Source organism: Bufo bufo, chromosome 10 (assembly GCF_905171765.1).
Source record: "Bufo bufo chromosome 10, aBufBuf1.1, whole genome shotgun sequence".
NCBI classification, from domain to species: domain Eukaryota; kingdom Metazoa; phylum Chordata; class Amphibia; order Anura; family Bufonidae; genus Bufo; species Bufo bufo.
Genome location: NC_053398.1, coordinates 45,183,632 through 45,208,539, shown reverse-complemented (window position 1 = coordinate 45,208,539; position 24,908 = coordinate 45,183,632). Strand labels below are relative to the sequence as shown.

Here is a 24,908-nt window from a genome sequence, read left to right as displayed (position 1 = left end):
GATAAGAACCATTTGGCCCATCTAGTCTGCCCAATATACTGAATACTATGGATAGCCCCCGGCCCTATCTTATATGAAGGATAGCCTTATGCCTATCCCATGCATGCTTAAACTCCTCCACTGTATTTGCAGCTACCACTTCTGCAGGAAGGCTATTCCATGCATCCACTACTCTCTCAGTAAAGTAATACTTCCTGATATTACTTTTAAACCTTTGCCCCTCTAATTTAAAACTATGTCCTCTTGTGGTAGTTTTTCTTCTTTTAAATATTCTCTCCTCTTTTACCTTGTTGATTCCCTTTATGTATTTAAAAGTTTCTATCATATCCCCTCTGTCTCTTCTTTCTTCCAAGACCTCTGCAGAGAATAACTGCACGTGTTTTTACTGCGTCTGGATTTCCACCATGACTTTCACGTTTTTGCAACGCATAAGGTGAAACCGACAACTGCTCCACATGGAACTCATGACGATTTTGCTGCATCTGCTGCGGCAGATCCGCCCTATGCCTCCATTGCTTTAGGGACGATTCACGTGACCGCGCTCGGTCCAGGAAACGTGGCCCATGTGTCAGCTGCACCTGGTGGACCGACCACGGCTCCCCTGACCTGACTGTATGATGGTGATTTATCATAGTCCGTTCCTATCTGATTGTGGTTCTATTACACAGTACTCACATGATCCTGACCCGTGATCTGATACTGACTGTATCATAAATCACCATGATTTAGTCAGTTTGGGGGATTCGGCCGACACATAGGGCTCGCTCCAGGAAACGTGGTCAAAGTCCACCTTGTCATACAGCTAAAACGGACACGGGTCTTGTTACAGACGTGAAGACCAAGGGTTGATGGTGACTGGAGGTGCATGTTCTGACCTGCCATCGGAGGTGGGCTGTGTGGTCAGCTTTCTCTCTGCACTGGCACGGGACTTGCCTTCTTGTGTGAGTCACCTAGTTGGCTGTGAAATGGTTAAGCTCTGGTAGGGGCAGCTATGAGGATATGCGGTGTGGTGGGAGGCATGCTAGGAATGCTAGGACCGGTGACGTCACTACAATGGCTTCCCTCAGGGCGCTCCTCTACAGGTGACCCGGGGAGACACTGAGGCAGTGTCCTCGGGGCACGTCAGTCAGGGGTATTTCCAGTCAGCAGGAGGTTCGGCTGCTGAAAGTAAAATGTGGAAATGTAGACTATGACAGCGGGAAAGACTCGGATAACAGGAGAAAACGGAAAACGCAGGTGGGCGGAGGCTCTGTTCCTAAAAAGGGTTCATGGGAAAACATACATAAAAAGGTGGAAACGTGCAACGCGTTTCATGTGCCTTTCATGCGTTTTTTAAGCAGTTTTATACAAACCTATCGGCGGTGGCGCTCCTGTATCCCCTTATCCGTTTTCTGCTGTTATCCATACCGTTGGGACCGGATCTCTGGGAGCCGCTCGGCTACAGGAGAGCACAGCTCATTTTGGTAATCGTGTATTACTGTATTTACACCATGGAGCGCCCGTGTTTGCCTTTTAAATCTGCGACGGGAATTGATCAGTCCTTGTAACCTGCCGCTCCTGCGTGTGTGATGGTTTACAGTTCTTACCTTGTGGTGGGGGTCATTTTTATTATTATTTTTGCTAAGGTTTCCATACACTTAGGGCGTGTGCGGCCTGTGCCCTTATTGCAGCCCGAGAACAGAACAGAACATGTTCTATATCTTTGCACTGCAGACAGAATCTGGCGGATCGCGGACCCGTTCACGTGAGCGGCCGGTTCCCATGCATTGCAGACCGTGGGCACGAGCCCCTAATAGGGTATTCCCATCCGGGACATTAGGCCAGGAGCACACGTGATGGGAAAATGCGGCAGAAAAAATGTACAACAAAAGCCGCACATATTAAACTATCTTTTTTTTGCTGCGGAAAAGCCAGCAGAGGTCACCCTCTCCATCAAAAAGGGTGAAATCCGCAAGGAAAATCCGCTCTATAAACTGACATTCTGCAGATTTCATGTCTGCAATATCCAATATTTTAGCTTTTCATGCAGAATGTGGATGAGAATTCTGAAATTCTCATCCACTTGGCTGGTTTTGTACAACGCCGCGGATTTGCCCCATTAACATCAGCAACTGCCAGTCCGCAGCTAATCCGTCACGTGTGACCTCAGCCCTAAGAGCATGTCGCTAGGATATGCCATCAGTGTGACAGATGGGTGCGGGTCCCAGAATGGGGCACCAGTGAAGGAGAGCTCACCGCACATGCCCGGTTTCCTCTCCGTTAAATCTTATGGCTCGTTCGGCTATTTTCGGAACTTACATAGCAGTAAACGGCGGGGGGGGGGCTGCTCTCGCCTTCACTTCGGGGGACCGGAAGCGGATCCCAGGTGGGACCTGCACCTATCCCAGCAACATGCCATCAATGTCCTGAGTGGGAATACATGTCTACTTACCGTGCGCCCCCCCCCCCCCCCCCCCCAAAAAAAAAACTAAAACTTTCATACAAAGCAGCAGAGTCTCCTACAGGTGTCATTACCAAGGTCTTCTCGGACGCCTCCTCTTCTGAAATGTCATCTCCCATAAAAAAGAAGCTTACCGATACGATTTCTACCCGTCACTGGCACCAGTTGATCTGCGCTCTTTGCCGCGTAGCGGTGTGACGTGACGCCTCTGTGGCCATCACTACCATACCACATTCCTAACAGATAGAAGGGGAGACCATGATGGTGGCCCTTTCGGTCATGGCAACCTCTTTCCAGGAACAATCCATAACTCATAGCTGCTCCCATGGACCCCAGGCTTCCATTCATTTCAATGGCCGGCATGTAATACTGCATGAGACGTGGCTTTCCCTCTCACTGGGCCTTGTCTAGTGGCCACCTCTTGGCGGCTATCCTTCCCTGCCCCCTTCCCGTACCAATAAGAGGAGAGCAGAGTTATGGGGGGCACTGAGTTTCGGTCAGGTGCCGTATGATAGGGGCAGTGTAATCGCCTGGTACTATGGGCACAGCGGTAAAGACTGTGTGACCAGTGTGGCACAGATTTGTGGGGCCACGTTGCTCCTGTTTCTTTTGCTATTGCTGCCGTCCCTGATTGCCGCACGTTCTAGTTTCCAGCAGACATCTTTGCAGTAATTGTTCCTCCCGTTCAACACCAGCTCTTTGTTCTGGAGGAGCGCATTACTACTTCACCATCCAAAGTCCACCCTGGGTGTTATGTTTCATCAGGTACAGTGGGTGTGCCGGGCAGGATTCGCAGCACGAAGGCCTCTCTCCTCCAGCGATACGGATTGTGTCAGGATCTGTTCAGGGGAAAAACTATAGTTTTGCAGGCAAGCTCAATCCGTTTTTTTTTCTGCAACTGCGTCTTTTCCGTCCAGATTGTATCAGTTTTTCACGCGTGTGAAGTAAAAACTGAAGAATAACAATCTACATCTTCTGGTAACCATCAGTGAAAAACGTATTGCATCCGGATGTCTTCTTGTTTTCACGCAAACCCTATTCATTTCTATGGGGACAGAGCTGCATGAAAAACAGACCATATAGGACACACTGCGACTTTCCTGAATGTAGAGATGATACTTGGAAAAACGGGTCCGGATTCAGTCCGGTAGATGTCTGTACGCTTCACGCATCACATCCGGATGGAAAACTCGCTTGGGTGATAGAGGCCTAAAACAGAAAATCTAATTTCCGTACGGAGGAAAAAACAAAGTGTACGTGATAGTTGTCTGATCACTTTGCTGGTGCTGTATTAGTCTGCGTTCACACAATCGTATGGATTTTGCGGTACACCAGCGCAAAATACGGATGAAATCCTCAGCATGGTCAATGGTTTGTGTGGATTTCGGACAAATCTGTGTCAAAATCCACAAGTAACACATGCAGATTTTGCGCACTTGCTGCAGAAACGCAGCAAAAACCTGCAGTAAGATCCTGCACCGCTGTGGGCGCGTTCACACAGAATAATACACTTACTGAACATTGAGCCTGATTAGAAGCTCCGGTCGTTTTGATGCCGATACGCTGCACATACCGCACCAGCCTCCTACTTCGTGTAGGACTTATTATTTATTTTTTCAAAACGGTTCCAAAATGTGCACCACTGAGTATAACGGATGCTTAACGGATTTTTTATTTTTTTGCTGACGGAACAGAAGACTAAGGCTTCATTAACACGACTGTATCCGTTTTTGCGGATCCACAAAACACAGACGGCAGCCGTGTGCCTTATGCATTTTGCGGATCGGAATGTCCTTCTCCGTGATATAAATGCATATTCTTCGTGTGCAGTTCGCATCTTTTTTGGCCCCATTGAAATGAATGGGTCTGCATCCGATCTGCAAAATTGCGGACAGAAAAATACGGTTGTGTGACTGGGCCGCAAACAGTGATGTGAACCCGGCTTTACTCATGCGGATTTGTCGCATCAAACTACGTCCTGAGTTTTGCGACTGCGTGGATTTTACAGGAGAAACGTATTTTTTTTACGTTTCGCCAAAAAAAAATTGCAAGACAGAACAAATCGCTGTAAAACCGCATGCATTTGTATTTTCAAGAGCACCTCGAACCCTACATGTGAATACACCCCGATGAGAAGACGACGACGTTGCTGCATTTCCCAGACTTCTCCTGGGATTTCTTTAGCCGGAGCATTTTCTGCTGAGACCAGGATTCCTAGGTCTAATTAATTTCTGAAGACAGAGGAGCTAAGGAGCGCTGTTTGTGTAGCTGTAACCCATTCATAGCCAAATTGGAGATGCGGAGCGGGGGGGGGGGGGGGGGGGGGTCGTATAAAAAAGGAAAAGCAGGTGGCAGCAGAAAGTGCAGCAAAGCAAATAAAAAGAGTACAATGGAGCTTTACGTCTTTGTGTGTGACTGGAGCAGATGTGCCAGAGACGCACAGAACTGTATTATGGAGAAGTCTAATTTCATTTCTTAAAGGGGTGGCCCATAAGACAACTATCTGCAGGATAGGAGCTGGGTGTCTGATCGGTGGGAGTCTCCCCATCATGTAAACAAGGGCCCTGTGATTGGTGATCATTCCGTCATGGAGTTTGGGCTCCGTTCTCATAATTCGCGAGGGCCCCAGCAGACCCCCGCCAATAAGACCCTTATCCCCTCGGAGCACAGAGTACAGTGCCTTATGGAGATCCCATCTATCAGACTGTGCAGGGACACACCCTGAAGACAGGGGGAATAACTCCCAGTTGTCGGATTATTCATATGTTTCCAGGAGGAATAACGGAGGAACAGCACACCTCGGATTCTGTGAAAAGATGCTTCACATATTTTCTGTAATAGACAGGATGGGGATACTGTACCCTTTTAAAGGGGTTGTCTGGGCTACAAATACCGGATAGGTCATCGGTATCAGATCAATGGGGGGCCATTCCCCGACACCCCTGCTGATCAGTTGTCTGAAAAGGCTGTGGTGCTTGTGCGAGCACTGCGTTCTCTTCAGTGTTTTAGGTTGCTCACGTCTCCCTTGTAGTGGTGGTGCAGTGTAATTACAACTTCTCCTGTTCACTTCAATGTAACCGTTGTATTTACACCGCACTGCCACTACAAGAGAGGCGGCGCTGAAGAGAACGCAGCGCTCGCACAAGCACCACAACCCCTTCAGACAGCTGATCAGCGGGGGTTTTGGGGAGTAGTCCCCCCGCTGATCTGATATTGATGACCTCACCTAGGTCACCGATATCTGTAGCCAGAAGAACCCCTTTAAATAGTTGTGTAATAGTCAGATCTGGCAGTATTTTTCAGTGACCAAACAGTTGCAGATTCTGGCGCTCAGAAGCGGAGCAGCTGGATGAGGACGAGACATGGCATTAGTGATCCCTCGTCCTGTGGAGGAGATTGCTGCATGTAAGAGGTCTCCTCCACTGAACGAGCAGCCGACTGTCGGGAAGGAAGTGACCATCGGCTTCTCCTCGCTTCCTGTAAATGCACCTTTTAGTCTTCGCTCGCTTCCTTCTATGCCCGCAGTTCACACGGCTCCGTCTTCCATTCAGGGACTTTCAAGTGGGCAAAGGAACTGCCAGGGAATATGGGACCGGGTGGAGAGAGCGACAAAGACGGTGGACTCCGAGATCCCCGCTGGTTTTATGGTGCTTAGAAAATATAAAGACACTTCCAATTGAATTCCTAATGGATACCCGAGCAGTTTCGCCTTCATCAGGGGCGTGACCGTGACTTCATGGGGAAGGTGATATGCATGCAGATATCTGCAGGAAATGTGAATCATTAGGAGAAATGAATCATGACCGGCAGGACGTCGCTCATGGAAAACGTTTCCTTTTCCACTCATTGCTGCGATCTCCACGAGAAAATATCAAACTCCTCTCGCCCTCACCGTGGAGTATTGTGTCAAAATCCACCCGAAAACTGTGTGCCCTCCGCTTCCCTTTCTACTAGCATAAAGAACTTGGGTGGAAGTTCTGGAGGCTCGGCATCGGGTTTCTGGCTTCTCTAACCAGAGGCTCAGCTGTCTGAACAAGCCCCTATTCTTTGTATAATAAGTCATATAATGTTCCAGGTACATTACCTCCAGAACTAAGGCTACTTTCAGTTTCTGAGATCCGTTCAGGGCTCTCACACGCGGTCCAAAACGGATCAGTTTTGCCCTAATGCATTCTGAATGGAGAAGTATCCGCTCAGAATGCATCAGTTCTGTCTCCATTCCGCTCTGGAGGCGGACGCTGCTTGCAAAGTTTTGGTGTCCGTCTGATGAAACTGAGCCAAATGGATCCTGGCACGCAATGTAAGTCAATGGGGACGGATCCGTTTTCACTGGCACAATAGAAAACGGATCCGTCCCCCATTGACTTTCAATGGTGTTCATGACGGATCAGTCTTGGCTATGTTACAGATAATACAAACGGATCCGTTCTGAATGGATGCATGCGGTTGTATTATCGGTGCGGATCCATCATGACTGATCCACACCAAATGCGAGTGTGAAAGTAGCCTAACTGCCCTGCTTCATAAATGCACTAAAAAGGGGTATTTCTTAGGCATTACTGGTATACGCTCCAAGTATCTTCTAGATGCAGGTCCTCCTCTGCTGTTTCTTTGACTCTCGTGGAAACCCCTCTCCATTTAATCTCTGCCTGCATGCGACGTGCAGCGGCCTCCGCACCAGGGGGGACAGTGCTCAGGGACCCCTGTTCTAGACATAGGTGGGGGACCCGTATCTAACACTTATGGCCCCATGTTAAAGGTGGGAAAAGCCCTTTAAATACCTACAACCTGTTCTAAAAATTAGGGTTCACCTTACATGTTGCAGTCAATTCAGGCGGACTTTTACAGTCGAACTGCATAATCCCATGTTATTTCTATTTATTCCCCAGCGCTCTACAAAACTCCATCCAATCAGTCCTATTATCATGTAGCACAGAATGTAACTCCTGATCTTGGACACTCGGACCCTTGTCATAATACAATTCTCAGTATACTTGCATTCGGATTCCCCGCCACAGCGTTTTACACTATTGCATGCTGACTTGTCACTTGAAGCGGTAATTCGGACATGGCCTGCCGCAGTGATGTGCTTCAGCAGGCCCTGACTGAGCTCAGCTCGCACATTGCGTCGTCCCAGGGAACCTGACCAGCAGGAATAGGGTGGATGTCTCATTCTGTTCTCTCTGCATCTAAGGGCTCATGCGCACAACCGTTGGCTGTTTTGCGGTCCGCAAAACACGGATACTGGCTGTGTACATGACGCATTTTACGGAACGGCCGGCCCATAGTAGAACAGTCCTATCCTTGTCCGCAGGATGTGCAGGTAGGAACAGCACACCGCGTGCTGTCTGCATCTTTTGCAGCCCTATTGAAGTGAATGGGTCTGCATCTGACAAAAAATGTGGATCCAAACCACGTTGTGTGCATGAGCCCTAAAGCTCAGTTCACATCGCATTAATAGCTTCAATTTAGGGTATACGTGTGCACCACTGCAACCAATGACTGGTCTCAGCAGTGATGTGTCCCTAAGCGTCATGTTGGCTACTACTCTCCGTTTTTTGCGCCTTCATCCATGTTGGTAGTTTACATGTGACAGCGGTGTACTCAGAGATGAAACTGAGGTAAGTATGCTTCCATTCACAGTTCCACCATGGTGGTATTTAAAAAAAAAAACATGTCTGTTGGACAACCCTTTTAAAATTCCAAATTTCGCTTTTTGCAAGAGGTGGGAGGAGTCCTGTTGCAAATTCCGCAGATTGTTGGCGTCCTGCAAAATATGTCCGGCGAGGATGTACCCATTGAATTCTGATTGGTCTGTGCAGGTTTTACCAGTGTGACTGTAGGAACGCATTTCTGCAGGTCTGATTGTCTGCAAACCTTTTCCTCCCCCTTGTACGCGGATAGGAGTAGGTGGTGGTGCCCGGTTATGTGTGACAGGGCAGTGACCTATACCTGCATGTGTTTCCCTGGAATAAGGAGGGCGGCTGCGCTGGCAAGCCTGTGCCTGCTCCTCACTGTCGCTCTGGGTCTGCCTGCTCAGCACACAAAGGCACATTATGCGCTTTTTAAGTATATTCTCAGCATTTCACAACTTCTCTCCCTTATTTTTTCCTGTTGGCACCCGCCCAGTGCTGCCAGCTCTCTGCAGCTGCCCTCCCTTCTCTTCCTTAGGTTTTGCTATCTCATTGCCCTTTCCTGTTGCCACCTCCTCCTCCTCCTCCTCCTCCTCCCCTTGTTTTCCGGGTTTATTTTTCGTAGTTTTTCTTCACTTTCTCACCCCTACCACAGTAAATATCCCCACTCCTCTGTCTGTGTACTCAGCGCTGTGTATATTGGCCGACAGCCAGGAAAGCAATTAAATCTAACGTACAGCTTTTTCTCCAAAATTAGGAAAATGCGCACATTTCAGTCCATGGTCAAACTGGGAGGACAGATGACTCTTTTGCAATTTTCAACAACTAGATGCTATAGTTTACCATTGTTTTACATTTTTTGTATGCAGTGTCCCTCCAATTCGATCCTCGCGTCTGAACTGGAGAGGCGTCATAATGGTTCAGTTGCAGAGACAGTCGTACGACCCCCGTAGAGTCTAGTCCGTCTACTTCATGCATTTAAAGCATATCCTGACCAATAATAAAAACATCCCAGTATATGGCCGACCATGCAGACTTCTCCTGGCTGCTTTACAGACTTCTCTCAACTCCTAATTGTGAAAGAGGAGTGTTCCCCACATTGAAAAATTTAACGAAGGGGTTACTTGGTGCTTGAACCCCCGGGGTTGGACCTTGCTCCTCCACCTCCAGCCACATTGGCAATCTCTGTTCACATGGTAAAGCCTAAAATGTATGGGTTCCCCGAGAAGTCACATGACTGACATAATGATGGTGGTAAGAGGTAGCATTTAGGAAAGTGCTGCAATTTTGGGGGCTGCGATACCTTTTCAATGTGGTATCTTCTGTATGTTAGGTTTAGGGTTCTTGGAGTTATGGACATGGGTTCCGAGGGTCAGTTTGAGGCTCGGCCGGACTCTTCAAGCTGCTCATACATTGTAGGCACCCTGTTCACACTGACATCACAGCCGGGTTTCTGCTGTCCCTGAAAAGCAGGAAGCCATGGTCTGCTGCACTATTTTGAAACCCTAAGGCCTCTTTCACATGGGCGTTGCGGAAAAATGTGCGGGTGCGTTGCGGGAACACCCGCGATTTTTCCGCGCGAGTGCTAAACATTGTAATGCGTTTTGCACTCGTGTGAGAAAAATCACGCATGTTTGGTACCCAAACCCGAACTTCTTCACAGAAGTTCGGGCTTGGGATCGGTGTTCTGTAGATTGTATTATTTTCCCTTATAACATGGTTATAAGGGAAAATAATAGCATTCTGAATCACCACGGTGATGGACCATGTGATTGGAGCATGTGATCTGACGTCACCAAAGGTCCTTTAGCCGATAGTTCATCTTTTGAGAAGTAAAGAAGAGACCGGGAGCTACGTGAACAAGAGGAGAAGGTGAGTTAATTTTTGTATCTTTTTTTTTTTTAACCCTCAATTGATCACCTACTAAGCATTCTGTATTCAGAATGCTATTATTTTCCCTTATAACCATGTTATAAGGGAAAATAATACAGTTTATAGACTGTCACCTAGCAACCATGCGTGAAAATCGCACCGCATCCGCACTTGCTTGCGGATGCTTGCGATTTTCACGCAACCCCATTCACTTCTATGGGGCCTGCGTTGCGTGAAAAACGCAGAATATAGAGCATGCTGCGATTTTCACGCAACGCACAAGTGATGCGTGAAAATCACCGCTCATCTGAACAGCCACATAGAAATGAATGGGTCGGTATTCAGTGCGGGTGCAATGCGTTCACCTCTCGCATCGCATCCGCGCGGAATACTCGCCCGTGTGAAAGAGGCCTAATAGACCCACTGAAATCCGCAGGTGTTGGCAGGGAAATCCATGCGGACAATCTGCATCAATTAGTGCAGATTTTACTAAGTGAATGGAGAAAATCCGGTCAGGAAAAATAAAATAAATTGACATGCTGCGGATTTTAGACTCTGCACAGTAGATCAAAATCCGCACGGAAAAAAGAAAACGCGTTGTGTGCATGAGAATTTAAAATGTGCATGACCTACGGTGCGGTGCTGTGACCTTACTGTGTGAAAGGCCCAGGAAGGGCTGTAGTGCAGCATCACCTATTATGTATTGGAAGTGTCTTGTTCATCTGTAAACCGCTTTGGACAGATCAGGTTTGATGCAACAAACAGCACATATCTGGTGCCCACACACCGTCAGTAGCTGGCAGCTACCATACACATGCATGCTTAGTTCCGCCAAGTATGTGTTTTTATAGGGCAGAAAGCCACCGCTGGACACCTCTGACGGTGACTTAGCGCCTGGAAAACAAAAGGATGTGGTGTAAAAATTCAAGGCTTCTGGTCCTTCTCTTTGCCGACATCCTTTGTTGGGGAGAGTTGGAAGCCCTCCATGCACATAAGACCACCCTGTCATGTGTATGGCGGTCTTTATAGTCACCTATAATAGGATATTTTAGTAAAATCCCATCTGTGTTCCTCGAAATAATCGTTTATTGCCGAAAAAGATCCAGACAAGATTCCTACGCCGTGCTTTCGGCTATCGTTGTGTGGAGGAGAGGACATGACTGACCAGAACGAGCAGCACTGCTAAAGGGCGTATGTCTGTGGGGCCCTCTTATATTCGCACACATCTGGTTAGTCCAGAGGTGCAGTTTTGCGTCCCCCTGTCTTACTGTATCTGTAAAGTGATGCCAGGACTGACCTGATACTTTCCTGTGGGAGCAGTTTTGGCGTTAGCTGTGACGCCAGACAATCTCCCTGCACCAAACTGAAACGCGCTGCCCGAATGCTGCATCGGGGCAGGTAAATGTCATGAGTTGTGTCCGGTCCAGGCATAGAAAAAACTGTCCTGACACAACCTGTATGCACTATGTGAGGCCAGCCTTGTATTTCATGGTGTGCTGATTCATAAAACCCTTCCCAAGGCCAGTGTCTACTACTGTAATAAATCTGGGCCGTGCCTTAGGTTCTCAAGTGTCGGAGTGTTGGGAGAGCAGCCAGGAGCCTAGATATTATCTGCAGGCGGGTGACTGGGCCGAAATGTGTGGAAGAGAGGAACCCGTCTTATCCAGGGTCAGAATAGACGGGAAACCAAACGCCACAAATCAGAAATGATAGAAATACGTAGATGTATTTAGTAATGGAGATAAGCAGCTGGCTATCGCTTCCAACTGCAGCTTATCGGATCTAGCATGTTCAGCTCCAACATGCCTGATCCTTGCTGTCTCCGACATCTGACACCAAAGGACTGTTCCCAAACGCATTAAAAGTGCGGTGACATGAGGACAGTCCCTGTCTGTCTGCCCTATGAGGCCGTGTTCACACAGCATTTTATTAATGCAGATTTTGGCACATGCCAGAATCAGCAATTTTCTGGTGGGTTTTTGGGAGCCAGACCTTCTGTGATGAGCTGATTGTCATTGCGACTTCTATGTTAAAGGGTTGTCGGTGGTGAGAGGACCCCTTTAATAACAGCACGTCTCTTATCCTGCATTACTTGGGTTATTAGAATAGAGACAAGATGTTATTCCTGGGCCCAGTTTCCAACCTTTCACTAATCTGATGCAGAATTTCTGAATTTACTGGGTACACTTTTTGAAGAGGCGCATATGTGACACCCAGCTTTCCCAAAAATAAGGAAGTAAATCTGAGAGATCAAGTCTGGGCCTTTTTTCTCGTTGGATGCATTGGGGGACACAGCACCATGGGTATATGTCCAGCTGCCACTAGAGGAGGCAGACACTAGAAAAGTGTTGGCTCCATCCAGATGGGCTATACCCTCTGCTCAGACACTAAGCTAACCAGTTCTAGTCTAGTGTCCGTAGGAGACATGACCTGCTGCCTTTTTTTTTTTTTTTTTTTGCAGGTCTTGCTGCTTTTTTTTAAAATTTATTTTTATTATTTTTTGTTCTCCTGCAGGTCTCTGCCTGCTGCAGGATGGGGCTCCATTGTGGATATCCACTTTAGTTGCACCACCTGCGGGCGCGTACTCCCGGCCGCTCCATTAATCGAGGCCCCGACACTTACCTAGCCTAGGTCACGTCCTTCTCGTCCCCTCCCCTCGCTTTCTGGGATTTTTTTCTTGGCCCCTCCCCGCTCCTCTCGGCTCCTGGGAGGGGTCTCCTTTCCCTCCTATCCTATTGCCTTCTTCTGACTAGTTCTTCCTCTGGGACCTCCATCTTGCCAGCACTCCTGAGGGACACTCGCCAATCCCCTGCAACTTTCCAGGCACTCTCCTGCGACTGCTGCAGCACATCTTCAGGGACACCGTACCTGGGGTCCGGTAGGACAGCCTCTGTCTGGCTGCTTTCCTTTTTTTCAGGCTCTCACTCAGCCCTCATGTCCTCTTCCAGAGAAGACCAGCCCCCCCTAGTTTGTGCGCAGTGCCTTGCCCCCAGACCCTCTCAGGACGCCCTGACCACCCCTTCTGTGTCGGTTCCTCATAAATGGGCTTCTTTCCTGTCCCAAGCCATAGGAAACCTGGCTCGACTCTCCCAATCAATGGTTGAGTCACTGGACCGCTTGCCTGCCAAAATTGCAGCCGCCTCTGCTCCTCCCAGGGACTCCTCCGGACAGGGCACGCTCATGTTCTGACACCAGTTCCCGCAAAAGACCTCAGGTTGTCACAACCATGTCCCTCTTCTCCTCGGGTCATTCCCAGGACAGGTCCGAGGCTGGTGACGAATCCCCCTTTGCCGCACCTTCCACCGCCTCGGGGGCGACTCTAACTCTGATTCTGGATCAGAGCAGAGCAATGCCCTGCCTGCAGCCATGCAGGATCTCATCAGGGCAGTTAGGGACGCTCTCCACGTGCAGGAAGACCCCCTCCTCCTCGGCTCAGGAATCCATATCATTCCGCCGTTCCAGGCGCCCTGCTTTGGTTTTCCCTAACCATGCAGATCTGACTCACTCCTGGCCAAGGAGTGGCGTCACCCGGATAGGCGTCTTCAGCCCGCCAAGGGTTTGGACGCCCTCTTTCTCTTTTCCGAGGAGTCCATTACTATGTGGTCTGTCCCTCCTCAGGTAGATCCACAAGTGGCCCGACTTGCTAAGGCCACCACCCTTTCTTTGGCCGACGTGGCGTCCTTTTCTGATCCATTGGACAAGAAGATAGACTCCTTGTCCAAGTCTGTATTCGTTGCAGCAGGTTCCGCTATCCGCCCTGCCTTTGCCGTGTCTTGGGTGGCTAAGGCCTGTATGGTCTGGTTCAAACAGCTTGTTCGGTCCTTACCCACGGATTCTGCTCAGGGGGAGCTCCATCTCCTTGCCTGTCATCTTCTCCTCCAGGTACCTTTGTGATGCTTCCCTGGAATCGGCACGCCGCTCTGGTAGAGCAGCTACTAACTCGGTGGCTATCCGCTTCGCGGTTTGGCTTCAGGCCTGGGCTGCGGATGCCGCCTCCAAAAAGGCCCTCCTATCTCGCTCATTACTGGGTGGTAGGCTTTTCGGGAAACGTTTGGAGGAGCTTATTTTTGAGGCCATGGGTGGGAAAAGTTCCCTCCTACCCCAAAACCGTTCCCGCCGCCCTATGCCTTCATCGCGGTCTCAGCATTTTCACTCCTTTCGGGACTCCTCCTCCCGTCAGGACAAAAAGACTGCTCGTCCTTTCTTCAAGGCCAAGCCCTCCTGGCACGCCCGCCCTAAGCCTTACAAACCCCAGTCTACAAAGCCATTTTCTGCATGACTGGTTTCACCCGCTCGAGCTGCCCCCTAGAGTGGGGGGTTGTTTGCTCTCTTTTTCAGGATCAATGGAGCGCAACCGTGGACGACACCTGGGTTCTGGTGGTAGTTTCCTCTGGGTACAAAATACAATTCTCCGCCCTTCCCACGGGTCAGTCATCGCCGCCCAGGTCCCGCCGTTTTTTTTTTTTTTTTTTTCAGGCCATTCATTCCCTTCACGTGCACGGGGTGATTGTTCCTGTTCTGACCTCCAGAATGTTTTCAGGGGTTTTACTTGAACCTCTTCAGTTCCCAAGAAGGAAGGTGCTCTTCGCCCCCATTTTGTATCTGAAGGCGCTCAATTATTTAGTCCAAGGCAATTCCTTATGCCCAATTCCACACCCGAGCCCTTTTTTGCCAGGTGGAACAAGTCCTCATCAGGCCTCAATCGCCCGATCCGTTTGTCCCCTCAGGTCCGCCGGCACTTGTGCTGGTGGCTGAACCCGCTAACCGTCTCTTTCGGTAGATCCTTCCTTCTCCTCCGTTGGCAGGTGATCCCCCAACCCGTCGGGCTGGAATGTGTGGAGAAGTCTTCGGGTCTCTCGGCCCAGGGTCAGTGGTCGATGTAGGAGAGATCCCTACAGAGAAAATATCCTGGAACTCAGGGCCATTTACCTAGCTCTGTCCTGTTAGACTCGCCTCCTCCGCGGTCATCGTCTGGTATTTTGATGCTCCTACTGCTTTCGGACCAACTGGTTAGCTTAGTGTCTGAGCAGAGGGTATAGCCTATCTAGGTGGAGCCAACGCTTTTTTCTTTTCTAGTGGCAGGCTCCCTAGTGGCAGCTGGGCATATACCCATGGTGCTGTGTCCCCCAATGCATCCAACGAGAAAAGGATTTTACGGTAAGTACAAAAATCCATTTTTTCCAGGGTAATGCTTTTTGGAAAGTACAGAATCTGACATTTGGCCCCCAGAAGATAGGATTGCATGAAGATATGCCATGGCTGTGTGCTCGCCCCCGGTCTATTTTCTGCTTTTTGTTACTACTGCCAGCACACGAGGTGCTGCTTTAAGGTTCCTATTTTTGTCCTTTCCTTATGACCGAGTTATTTTATGACACAAGCAAATATATCCTGTACACAAAGGAAAATGTCCGTCCCATCAGCCAGTTCTCTCTGTCCACAGGTCACACAGCATGGCACCCACGTACCAATAGCAAACCAGTCACAGAATTAGTCCTGATGCAACAGTGGATTGTGTTTGACCCTGCATTGCGGGCATGTGCAGATCTGTAAAGATGATCAATTAGCCAGGGACTGTTCCCCTTCTCCCTCTAGCACTTGCTGATGTATAGACAACAATAGATGCAATTGAATCATGCCCAAAATGTGCTTCTTATGCATCAGTCATCTACAACTGAGCCCCAGGTGGGCCTATCCCCTGGACATTCCCGGCACATTGCCACCTTACATTATAATTTAGAAGGATTCATGGATACATCTATGTAAGTATTTTTTTCTTCTTCCCCCTTCCTCATTGTATGTAAGCACAATGCCAGGTTTGTTCTCCCACTTTCTGAACTGGCAGGACTGAATAGGGGTGGCATTGTTGCACCCTCCACAATTCTCCGTCTGTATGCCGGTCTCTGTGTTGACGTTGCCTCTCCTTTTCCGTGTCCGCACACAAGAGCGAGACAACAGGCTTTGTTCTCCAGAAATGTCCACACTCGCCAGGAACGCACTATTCCTCCGAGAGATATTGAATGTCAGAAATGAGAAGGGGGGCACCGTGGATTATGTGACGGCATGTACCCATTGTAGAGCCAGATTCCCCAGTGCAACCCGCAAAATGATACCCTAGGCCAGCGGTGGCGAACCTATGGCACGGGTGCCAGAGACGGCACTCATAGCCCTCTCTGTGGGCACCCGCACCCTGGAAAAAGTCTATGATGTACGAAGACTTTTCCTGCCATTCATCAGGGCGCAGCACAGGCAGAGCATTGTGAGTAGGCAGGTTATTATAGCTAAATGATAAAGTCTGGGCTTTTTTTCTCAGAGAAAAGGTGGTGGAACTTGCCCCCCCCTGGCCACGCCCCTACCCACACCTAGGACCGCCCCTTTAGAGAACAGGGATGCAAGTAAAATTTGGGGGGGGGCTATAAAAGTCCAGCCCAGCGAAGAAACCCCCCAGATGGGGATGGCACTGTTAATGGGGGATCTGGGGATGGCACTGTTAATGGAGGATCTGGGGATGGCACTGTTAATGGAGGATCTGGGGATGGCACTGTTATGGGGTGGAGGATCTGGGGATGGCATCCACAGATCCCCCCCCCCCCCCCCCCCCAACCCCATAACAGTGCCATCCACAGACCCCCCCCCCCCCCAACCCCATAACAGTGCCATCCACAGACCCCCCCCCCCCCATTGCCGCTTCAGTACAGTTAAAAAATGTGTAATTCAATTAATAATGATTCATGCTGCCCCCTCTGTAGTATAACATTCAATATATCCTACTCACAGTGCCGGGCAGACGAGCGGCAGAGTGACTGACTGACGTCACCTGCCTGCGCCGCCTGCTTCATTCATAAAGTAGGCCGGGCAGACACATGACGTCAGTCAGTCACTCTGCCGCTCGTCTGCCCGGCCGGCCTGCATTACAATATAACAGTAGCACTGTGAGTAGGATATATTGAATGTTATACTACAGAGGGGGCAGCATGAATCATTATTAATTGAATTACAATTTTTTTTAACTGTACTGGAGCGGCGGGGCCGGAGCACAGTGAACGGACCGGCCCCCAGCTCCTCCTCCCAGTCCCTCCCCGCTGATACATCGCAGCCTGCGATGCTGGAGCATGGCAGGCTGCGATGTCAAAAGGTGGCGGAACGCCGTTTCGGTGCGTTCCGCCAGAAAAAAGCCCTGGATAAAGTACATGGAGGATGTACTATACTGGACTGTAGTATTCAGGGTAAATTGCCGTGTTGGCACGTTGCGATAAATTAAGTGGGTTTTGGGTTGCAGTTTCGGCACTCGGTCTCTAGAAGGTTCCCCATCACTGCCCTAGGCCTTGTGTAAAGGATACAGAGCAGTCCGCTTGTAGACCAGGCAAGACACCGCAGTGACAGTGGCCTTCGCATTGGATCACTGGCAATATGAGCAGCAGCGTGGCAGGGGTTTAGTTTGATGTAATTATGTTCTACCCATCAGACATCATATAATACATGACAATCTCTCCCTATCAAAGCTAGAACCAGCCCTGTACCTCACATGGATCCAGAGAGCTCAGGGAGTGTCCTTTCTGCCGCAGCTCTCTCCCTGTAACTGTCACAGCTTCACAGAACATGTGGCTGTGGAAGATTTAAACTGAGCGCGTGCGACCACCTCAGTGAGACGGACAAAAAAAAAGAAAAGAACTAACAGCAGGTGGCGCTATACAGATACATTTTACTGAAGAACTCTGCAGCTATACTAAATCTTTAAAGGGCTTCTACCACCAGAAATACTGTGATGTAGCTAATGCGCTAATGTCAGCACTACAGCGATGCGCTAATGTCAGCACTACATAACAGTATGTATTTTACCTTTTTCTCCCTGCAGCCGTTTTGGTAAAAAAAAAAAAAGCACTTTTATAATATGCTAATGAGCCTCTAGGTGCTATGTGGGCGTAAAATCAGCACCTAGAGGCTCCGTCCACTCACCCTTTATCCCGCCCAGGTCCCCTGTTCTGCCCGCCCCGCTCCTCTTGATTGATGCCACGGTCCACCGCATTGTTGACGAAATCCCGCGCCTGAGCCGTTCACTTCTGTCTTCGGCGCAGTGAGTGAAGGCCGCTCTCCTGATGCCGGCTTCCTCACTGTGACGTAGTCGGCGCAGGCGCAGTGAGGAATCCGGCACCAGGAGCGCATCATTCACTCACTGCGCCGAAGACAGAAGTGAACGGCTCAGGCGCGGGATTTCGTCAATGATGCGGTGGACCGTGGCATCAATCAAGAGAAGCTGGGCGGGCAGAACAGGGGACCTGGGCGGGATAAAGGGTGAGTGGACGGAGCCTCTAGGTGCTGATTTTACGCCCACGTAGCACCTAGAGGCTCATTAGCATATTATAAAAGTGCTTTTTTTTTTTACCAAAACGGCTGCAGGGAGAAAAGGTAAAAAACGTACTGTTATGTAGTGCTGACATTAGCGCATCGCCAATGTCAGTCAGCTACATAACGGTATTTCTGGTGGTAGAAGCCCTTTAAAAAGTATTCAGAATCCAAGTGCAGGTTCTAAAACTGTAGAATATTCTTCGTGACCCAACGTTGTTTCCTCTGTTTTATTACATTGGGGTTTTTCCTGCATCACAATTAGATTAGGAATAGAAGTGCGTTATTCTGTGGGAGAGGCGGCCACGTGCTGTCTCGTCTTGTGTTCTCAATGCCTTATTGTAGCAGGCGGATCAGGACAGCTGGGGGTGACTCACGGGGACGCAGTGATTCATGGGGGGGGGGGGGGGGAGACGTGTGTGGTTATGCTTTAAAAATGTGTTAATCCCTGTGATGTATGAGTATGTACAGCTCTGTACATGCCGCTGACCTGTCCGGATCATAATAACTGTAATTTCTGATATTGTCTCCGGACCAGCCCTCCTACTCATGCACACAACCGTGCCGTGTTTTGCGGTCTGCAAATTACAGATCCGCAAAACACGGATGCTGGCTGCATTTGCAAAACGGAATGATAGCAATGCCTATTCTTGTCTGAAAAACTGACAAGAATAGGACATGTTCTATTTATTTGCAGGGCCACAGAACGGAGTAATGGACATGGACAGCACACTGAGTGCGGTCTGCATCTTTTGCGGCCCCATTGCAGTGAATCGGTCCACATCCGAGCCGCATTTTGATGCAGACCCAAACAACGGTCGTGTGCATGAGCCCTAGTACTGTATACCTGAGATCTGAATAACTGCAGTAACCAGCTCTGTCCCCTACACAATGGATGGCGCTGTGTAATTCCTGAAGATGGGCCTTCTCTTGTAAGAACCTGGCCAACCCTCTTAAACCGTACTCATTTATTGTAAGTCAAGCCTGCCGATTTCAGGGGGACCATGCAACCATCTAATGTTTATGGCAGAGAGAGACTGACTGGGCAGATGGATTTTAAACCTGTCCAGTGCTTTAGTTCTAAGAGTTCACCCGCTACCAGCAGCCCTCCCCTTTCAGAACACATCCACCTTCGGCCCTGTATAGCGGGGTCAGGAGAAGTGGTCATGCACATTAGATAGAGAGGAAAAAAATAATATATATATATATATATATATATATATATATATAGGGGGGGGGGGGTGCGCTTTGGAGAGCTGTTGGCCAGACAGTGGTTCAGCGGACAGATGTCTGAAGTGTATGGCCGGCTTTAGAGAATCAGAAATGCTTGTGTGGGCATGGTGAAGGGCACAGCGATCAAGGAATTTCAAGGCTGCAGCATTTCTTATTGTCATTTGTCTTTCAGAGTCACCATGGGCGAGTACAATGAGAAGAAAGAGACCTGTGGGACAATATGTCTGAAGTACCTGCTCTTCACTTTTAATTTCTTTTTCTGGGTAAGTGACTGCACTTCTTACCACCATATTGCTAAAGCATCAGCTATATGGCGACATTCATCACCCCCAATGACATCATTGCTTCTACAGAACAGATTTAAAAAAAAATTGCTCCAATATCTTCATATGTGACGTCTTGCCCCCACGTTCAGTATGTTCTCTTCACTTACTGCACGGTTCTCTTGTCCTGCCGACGGCATTAGACACTAGCACGTTTGTGGTGCCGCTCCTACAGTGATTGGCTGCAGCGGTCACGTGAATAGGAGCAAAACATCATCGCTTCCAGTCTGGCGGGGCTGGAGATATGGCGCTGGAATGGTGGAAAATAAAGACGCCATAAACCTAGAGAAGAAAGGTAGAAGATGCGCCAAAGTCATCACAGTGCAGCACGCGGTGTGATAGATTTGGCGTATCTTGACGTTAGACACTTTTATGTATGCCACCTCTTGGTTGGTTTACTTTAAGCCAGTGTTTTGTGCCAAAATTACGGAACACAACATTAATAAATTTAGAGTGTTTTAGGACTCCACTTAGTGGCGCCCCCTTTTCTAGACAGTACTGAAAAGTATCTGAAACGAAGGCAGTCAATAGACAAAGGATAGGTCATCAATATCAATCGGCTGTACGGGGAGACGGTGCGTGCAGTGTGCGGACAGGAAGAGAGAAGGGAGACACTGCATGTGCCGCCTCCTCATACAACTGATCGGTGTGGGTGTTGGACATCTGCCGATCTGATATTGATTACCTATCCTGAGGATAGCTCATCAATAGAAAAAGCCTAGAGAACCTCCCTGTTTTGTGCCTCAATGAAGCAAGCAATTTCTTTTCATTGTCACCTTCCAAAAGCTATAACCTTCTTTCTTTTTTTTTTTTTTTTTTTTTTGTGGGACAAGTTGTAGTTTTTACCATTTTGTCGTTTTGGGATATACATAACTCAGTTTTATTGACTGCAATACTGCCTCTGAGTTTTAGTTATTCCGCAAAATTTATAACAGTGCGATTACCACGATACCAAATACAAATTCTTTTTGCGGAGCTGGGCGAGAGCTTGCGTTTTGCGTGATGACTTGTAGTTTTCATTGGTGGTACTTTGGGGTACACTTTTTTTTTATTCCGTTATTTCGGTGGCAAATAAGCAAAAAGCATCAATTTTGGCAATTTTATTTTTTATGACCTTCACCGTACGGGATAAATTACATAATAATTTTGTAGTACGGGTTGACAATCCCAAGTATGTGGACGAGAATTTAATTTCGCAATTTTTTTTTTTTCAATGCAATTTTAATTATTATAATTTTTTTAACTTTGAATTTATTTATTTTTTACATTCTTTTTAACCATTTAATAGTTCCACAAGGGAGTCTGCTACCTCTGTAACCGCTTACATACCACGCCATGTAAGGGGTTAAACAGCACGACTGGCGCTCCTACTGGTCAGTGCTGTTAGAGCAGAAGCTGGGCTGTCATGGGAGACCCATGCAGCTCTTAGACTGAGCCGCTGTAAAAGGGCCTAAGGCCCCTTAGTGAACTCGGTATTAGTGATTACTAAGGGGTTAATTCGCTATGGCTAAATTCACACATCGGGGATTTGACTATGGCAAACCCAATGTCTATTTTACTAGAGGATACACGGCAGAATTCCATGGCGGACATTTGTGATTTCTGCCATGGATGTGCTGCGGATCCACACTAGGATTAGCGCCATTGTTCAGTTGATCCACGCCCATTACACTTGCATACTTACGGATTGCAGAAACTCTGTACACTTGCACGGGAAGTGGATTGAGTGCAGAATTGGATTCAGAATCTGCTGCAATGAAATCTGTGTTGAATCCTTGAAGTGTGAACTTAGCCTGACAGTAAGTTTCCATCATTATCTGCTTCTCAAGGTCTCAATTTTTATCTTTTTCTCTCCAGCTGGCAGGCCTTGCCGTCATGGCCGTAGGAGTATGGACATTGGTCCAGAAAAGTGACTACATCAGCCTCCTGCCGTCCAGCATGTTCGCCGCCACTGCATACATCCTCGTCATTGCCGGCGCTGTGGTCATGGTCACTGGCTTCCTTGGATGCTGTGCAACCTTCAAGGAAAGAAAAGGTCTCCTCAAAGTGGTGAGTGCTCACACCTGCCCGATACCGGGTGTTTTAATCTTTTAAAAGGACCTCAGCATGCCCGGGACCCATTATAATTGTAATGTGCACTCAAAGGAGCACTAGTGGCTTCTCAAACAGCTGATCGCCGTGGTTCCCAGGTGTCAGACCCCCACCGATCAGATACTGATGACCTATCCTGAGGATATGTCATCAGTATTAAAGTCTTGGAAAAACCCTTTTAAGTTTTTGAGATTTAGTTCCACCCGACAAAGAGGGATATACTGTATAATACACCTGTGTGGGCTGTCCGTAATATCATCTCGGTGGTTGACCAGATCTCACATGGATGGGAGTATCTGCCCCGAGATGGAAGAAACATAAGCAGCACCATCTTTCGGCATGTTCTGAAGGAAGACATACATGTGGGGCAGCCTAACCGAGCTCCAACCGATCTACCTGCATGGGGCGCAGTTATATGAAGAGGTGCTGAAGTGTGGGGGTTATAGAGCAGGAGGAGCTGAGCAGATGGATGTATAGTTTCTGGGAAGATGACCTGTATTTTAATAATTTAAAGAGGTTTTCCAGGAGTGAAGAATTGATGACTTGTCCACAATCAATATTAGATTGTTGGGGGTCCAACCCCCTGCACCCCACCAATCCACTGTCTGAATGTCTCTAAAGAGGAACTTCCGCCTCTCCTGCCGGTTTTAGTAAATCCTGAAATTCCCTACGCAATAACAATAATTGTGCAGCATCTTTTCTTATAACTACAGTCTTGTGAAAAAATTAGGACACCCTTTGAAAGCATGTGGTTTTTTGTAACATTTTTAATAAATGGTTATTTCATCTCCGTTTCAACAATACAGAGAGATTAAAGTAATCCGACTAAACAAAGAAAACTGAAGAAAAGTCTTTTCAAGATCTTCTGTAAATGTCATTCTACAAAAATGCCTATTCTAACTGAGGAAAAAGATAGGACACCCTTGCCCCTAATAGCGAGTGTTACCTCCTTTGGCTGAAATAACTGCAGTGAGACGGTTCTTGTAGCCATCTACCAGTCTTCGACATCGGTCTGAGGAAATTTTACCCCACTCCTCAATGCAGAACTTTTTCAGCTGTGAGATGTTTGAGGGGTTTCTTGCACGTACAGCCCTTTTCAAGTCACCCCACAGCATCTCAATGGGATTCAAATCTGGACTTTGACTTGGCCATTCCAGGACTCTCCATTTCTTCTTTTTCAGCCAATCTTTGGTTGATTTACTAGTATGTTTTGGGTCATTGTCATGTTGCATGGTCCAGTTCCGCTTCAGCTTTAATTTTCTAACTGATGGTCTCACATGTTCTTCAAGCACCTTCTGATACACAGTAGAATTCATCGTGGATTCTATGATGGTGAGCTGACCAGGTCCTGCTGCAGCAAAGCAGCCCCAAACCATGACACTTCCACCTCCATGCTTCACAGTTGGTATGAGGTTCTTTTCTTGGAATGCTGTGTTTGGTTTACGCCAAACATGTCCTCTGCTGTTGTGTCCAAATAATTCAATTTTGGACTCATCTGTCCAAAGAACATTATTCCAGAAGTCCTGGTCTTTGTCAACTTTATCGCTGGCAAATGTCAGTCTGGCCTCGATGTTTCTCTTGGAAAGCAAAGGTTTCCTCCTTGCACACCTCCCATGCAAGTTAAACTTGTACAGTCTCTTTCTGATTGTAGAGGCATGTACTTCTACATCAACAGTAGCCAGAGCCTGCTGTAGTTCTTGAGATGACACTTTAGGGTTTTTGGATACCTCTTTTAGCATCTTGCGGTCTGCTCTTGGGGTGAACTTGCTGGGGCGACCAGTCCTGGGCATGTTGGCAGTTGTTTTGAAAGCCCTCCACTTGTAGACTATCTTCCGGACAGTGGAATGGCTGATTTCAAAATCTTTTGAGATCTTTTTAAATCCCTACCCAGACTCATAGGCTGCTACAATCTTTTTTCTGAAGTCCTCTGACAGCTCTTTTGCTCTCACCATGGTGCTCACTCTCACTTCAACAGTCAGGAGCACACCAAACTAAATGTCTGAGGTTTAAATAGGGCAAGCCTCATTCAACATGCAGAGTAACGATCTACTAATTATGTGCACCTGGTGTGATATACCTGTGTGAGATCTGAGCCAATTTAAGAGGGAATACATGTGAGGGTGTCCTATCTTTTTCCTCAGTTAGAATAGGCATTTTTGTAGAATGACATTTACAGAAGATCTTGAAAAGACTTTTCTTCAGTTTTCTTTGTTTAGTTGGATTACTTTAATCTCTCTGTATTGTTGAAACGGAGATGAAATAACCATTTATTAAAAATGTTACAAAAAACCACATGCTTTCAAAGGGTGTCCTAATTTTTTCACATGACTGTATATGTTGTGCCATTCCTCTGTTATTCCTATTAGGAGTTTATGAATAAAGGTCCAGCTGAGTGTTAGCGTTTGGGGGGGGTGTCCCTGCACAGCCAGACTATGCAGAGACACCACCCCCAACTGGTAAAACCCAATTGGCCCTTTATTCATAAACTTATAGCAGGAATAATAGAGGAGTCATAAGGATAAATGCTCCACACTTGTCATTTCATGTGGAATACAATTATTTACTAAATCAGACATCAGGAGAGGTGACAGGTCCTCTTTAAATCTCTCCTAAGCTTAGTAAAAAAAAAAACTGATATAAATGATTTAAAATACATTTCCCAAAAAAACGACTATTGTCTGCATTATAAGACAGTCCCCCCCCCCCCCCCCCCCCCCCCCCCTCCAAAAGTGGCAGTGCTTCTTATAGGGCAGATAATCGTGAGCTCTTTCATTATGAAGGCGCCCTAGTATACAGGAGGTGCAGGGAGCAGTGAGAGAAGCTCTTCTAGCGCTGGCTGTGCTCACCACTCCCTGGTCTTCCTCAGAGCGCCGCAATGTCCTGACTGTACAGCATCATGACGTAGTGCACGCACAATGACCTGACGTTGTACACAGTCAAATCCCAGTGCAGCGTGGCCCAGGGAGCGGTGACTGC

General features: G+C 48.0%; 1 protein-coding gene across 1 annotated transcript in view; it reads left to right on the top strand.

Annotated features, from left to right (window-relative positions):
* The window catches only part of CD151 (CD151 molecule (Raph blood group)), a 43,370-nt gene that overhangs the window by 2,526 nt on the left and 15,936 nt on the right, over nt 1–24,908 (top strand). Inside the window, exons 2-3 of the mRNA XM_040410439.1 lie at nt 19,691–19,781; nt 21,699–21,890. Coding sequence (XP_040266373.1) covers nt 19,698–19,781; nt 21,699–21,890 — 276 coding nt within the window. The 5' untranslated portion in view covers nt 19,691–19,697. The remainder of the gene's footprint in view (nt 1–19,690; nt 19,782–21,698; nt 21,891–24,908) is intronic.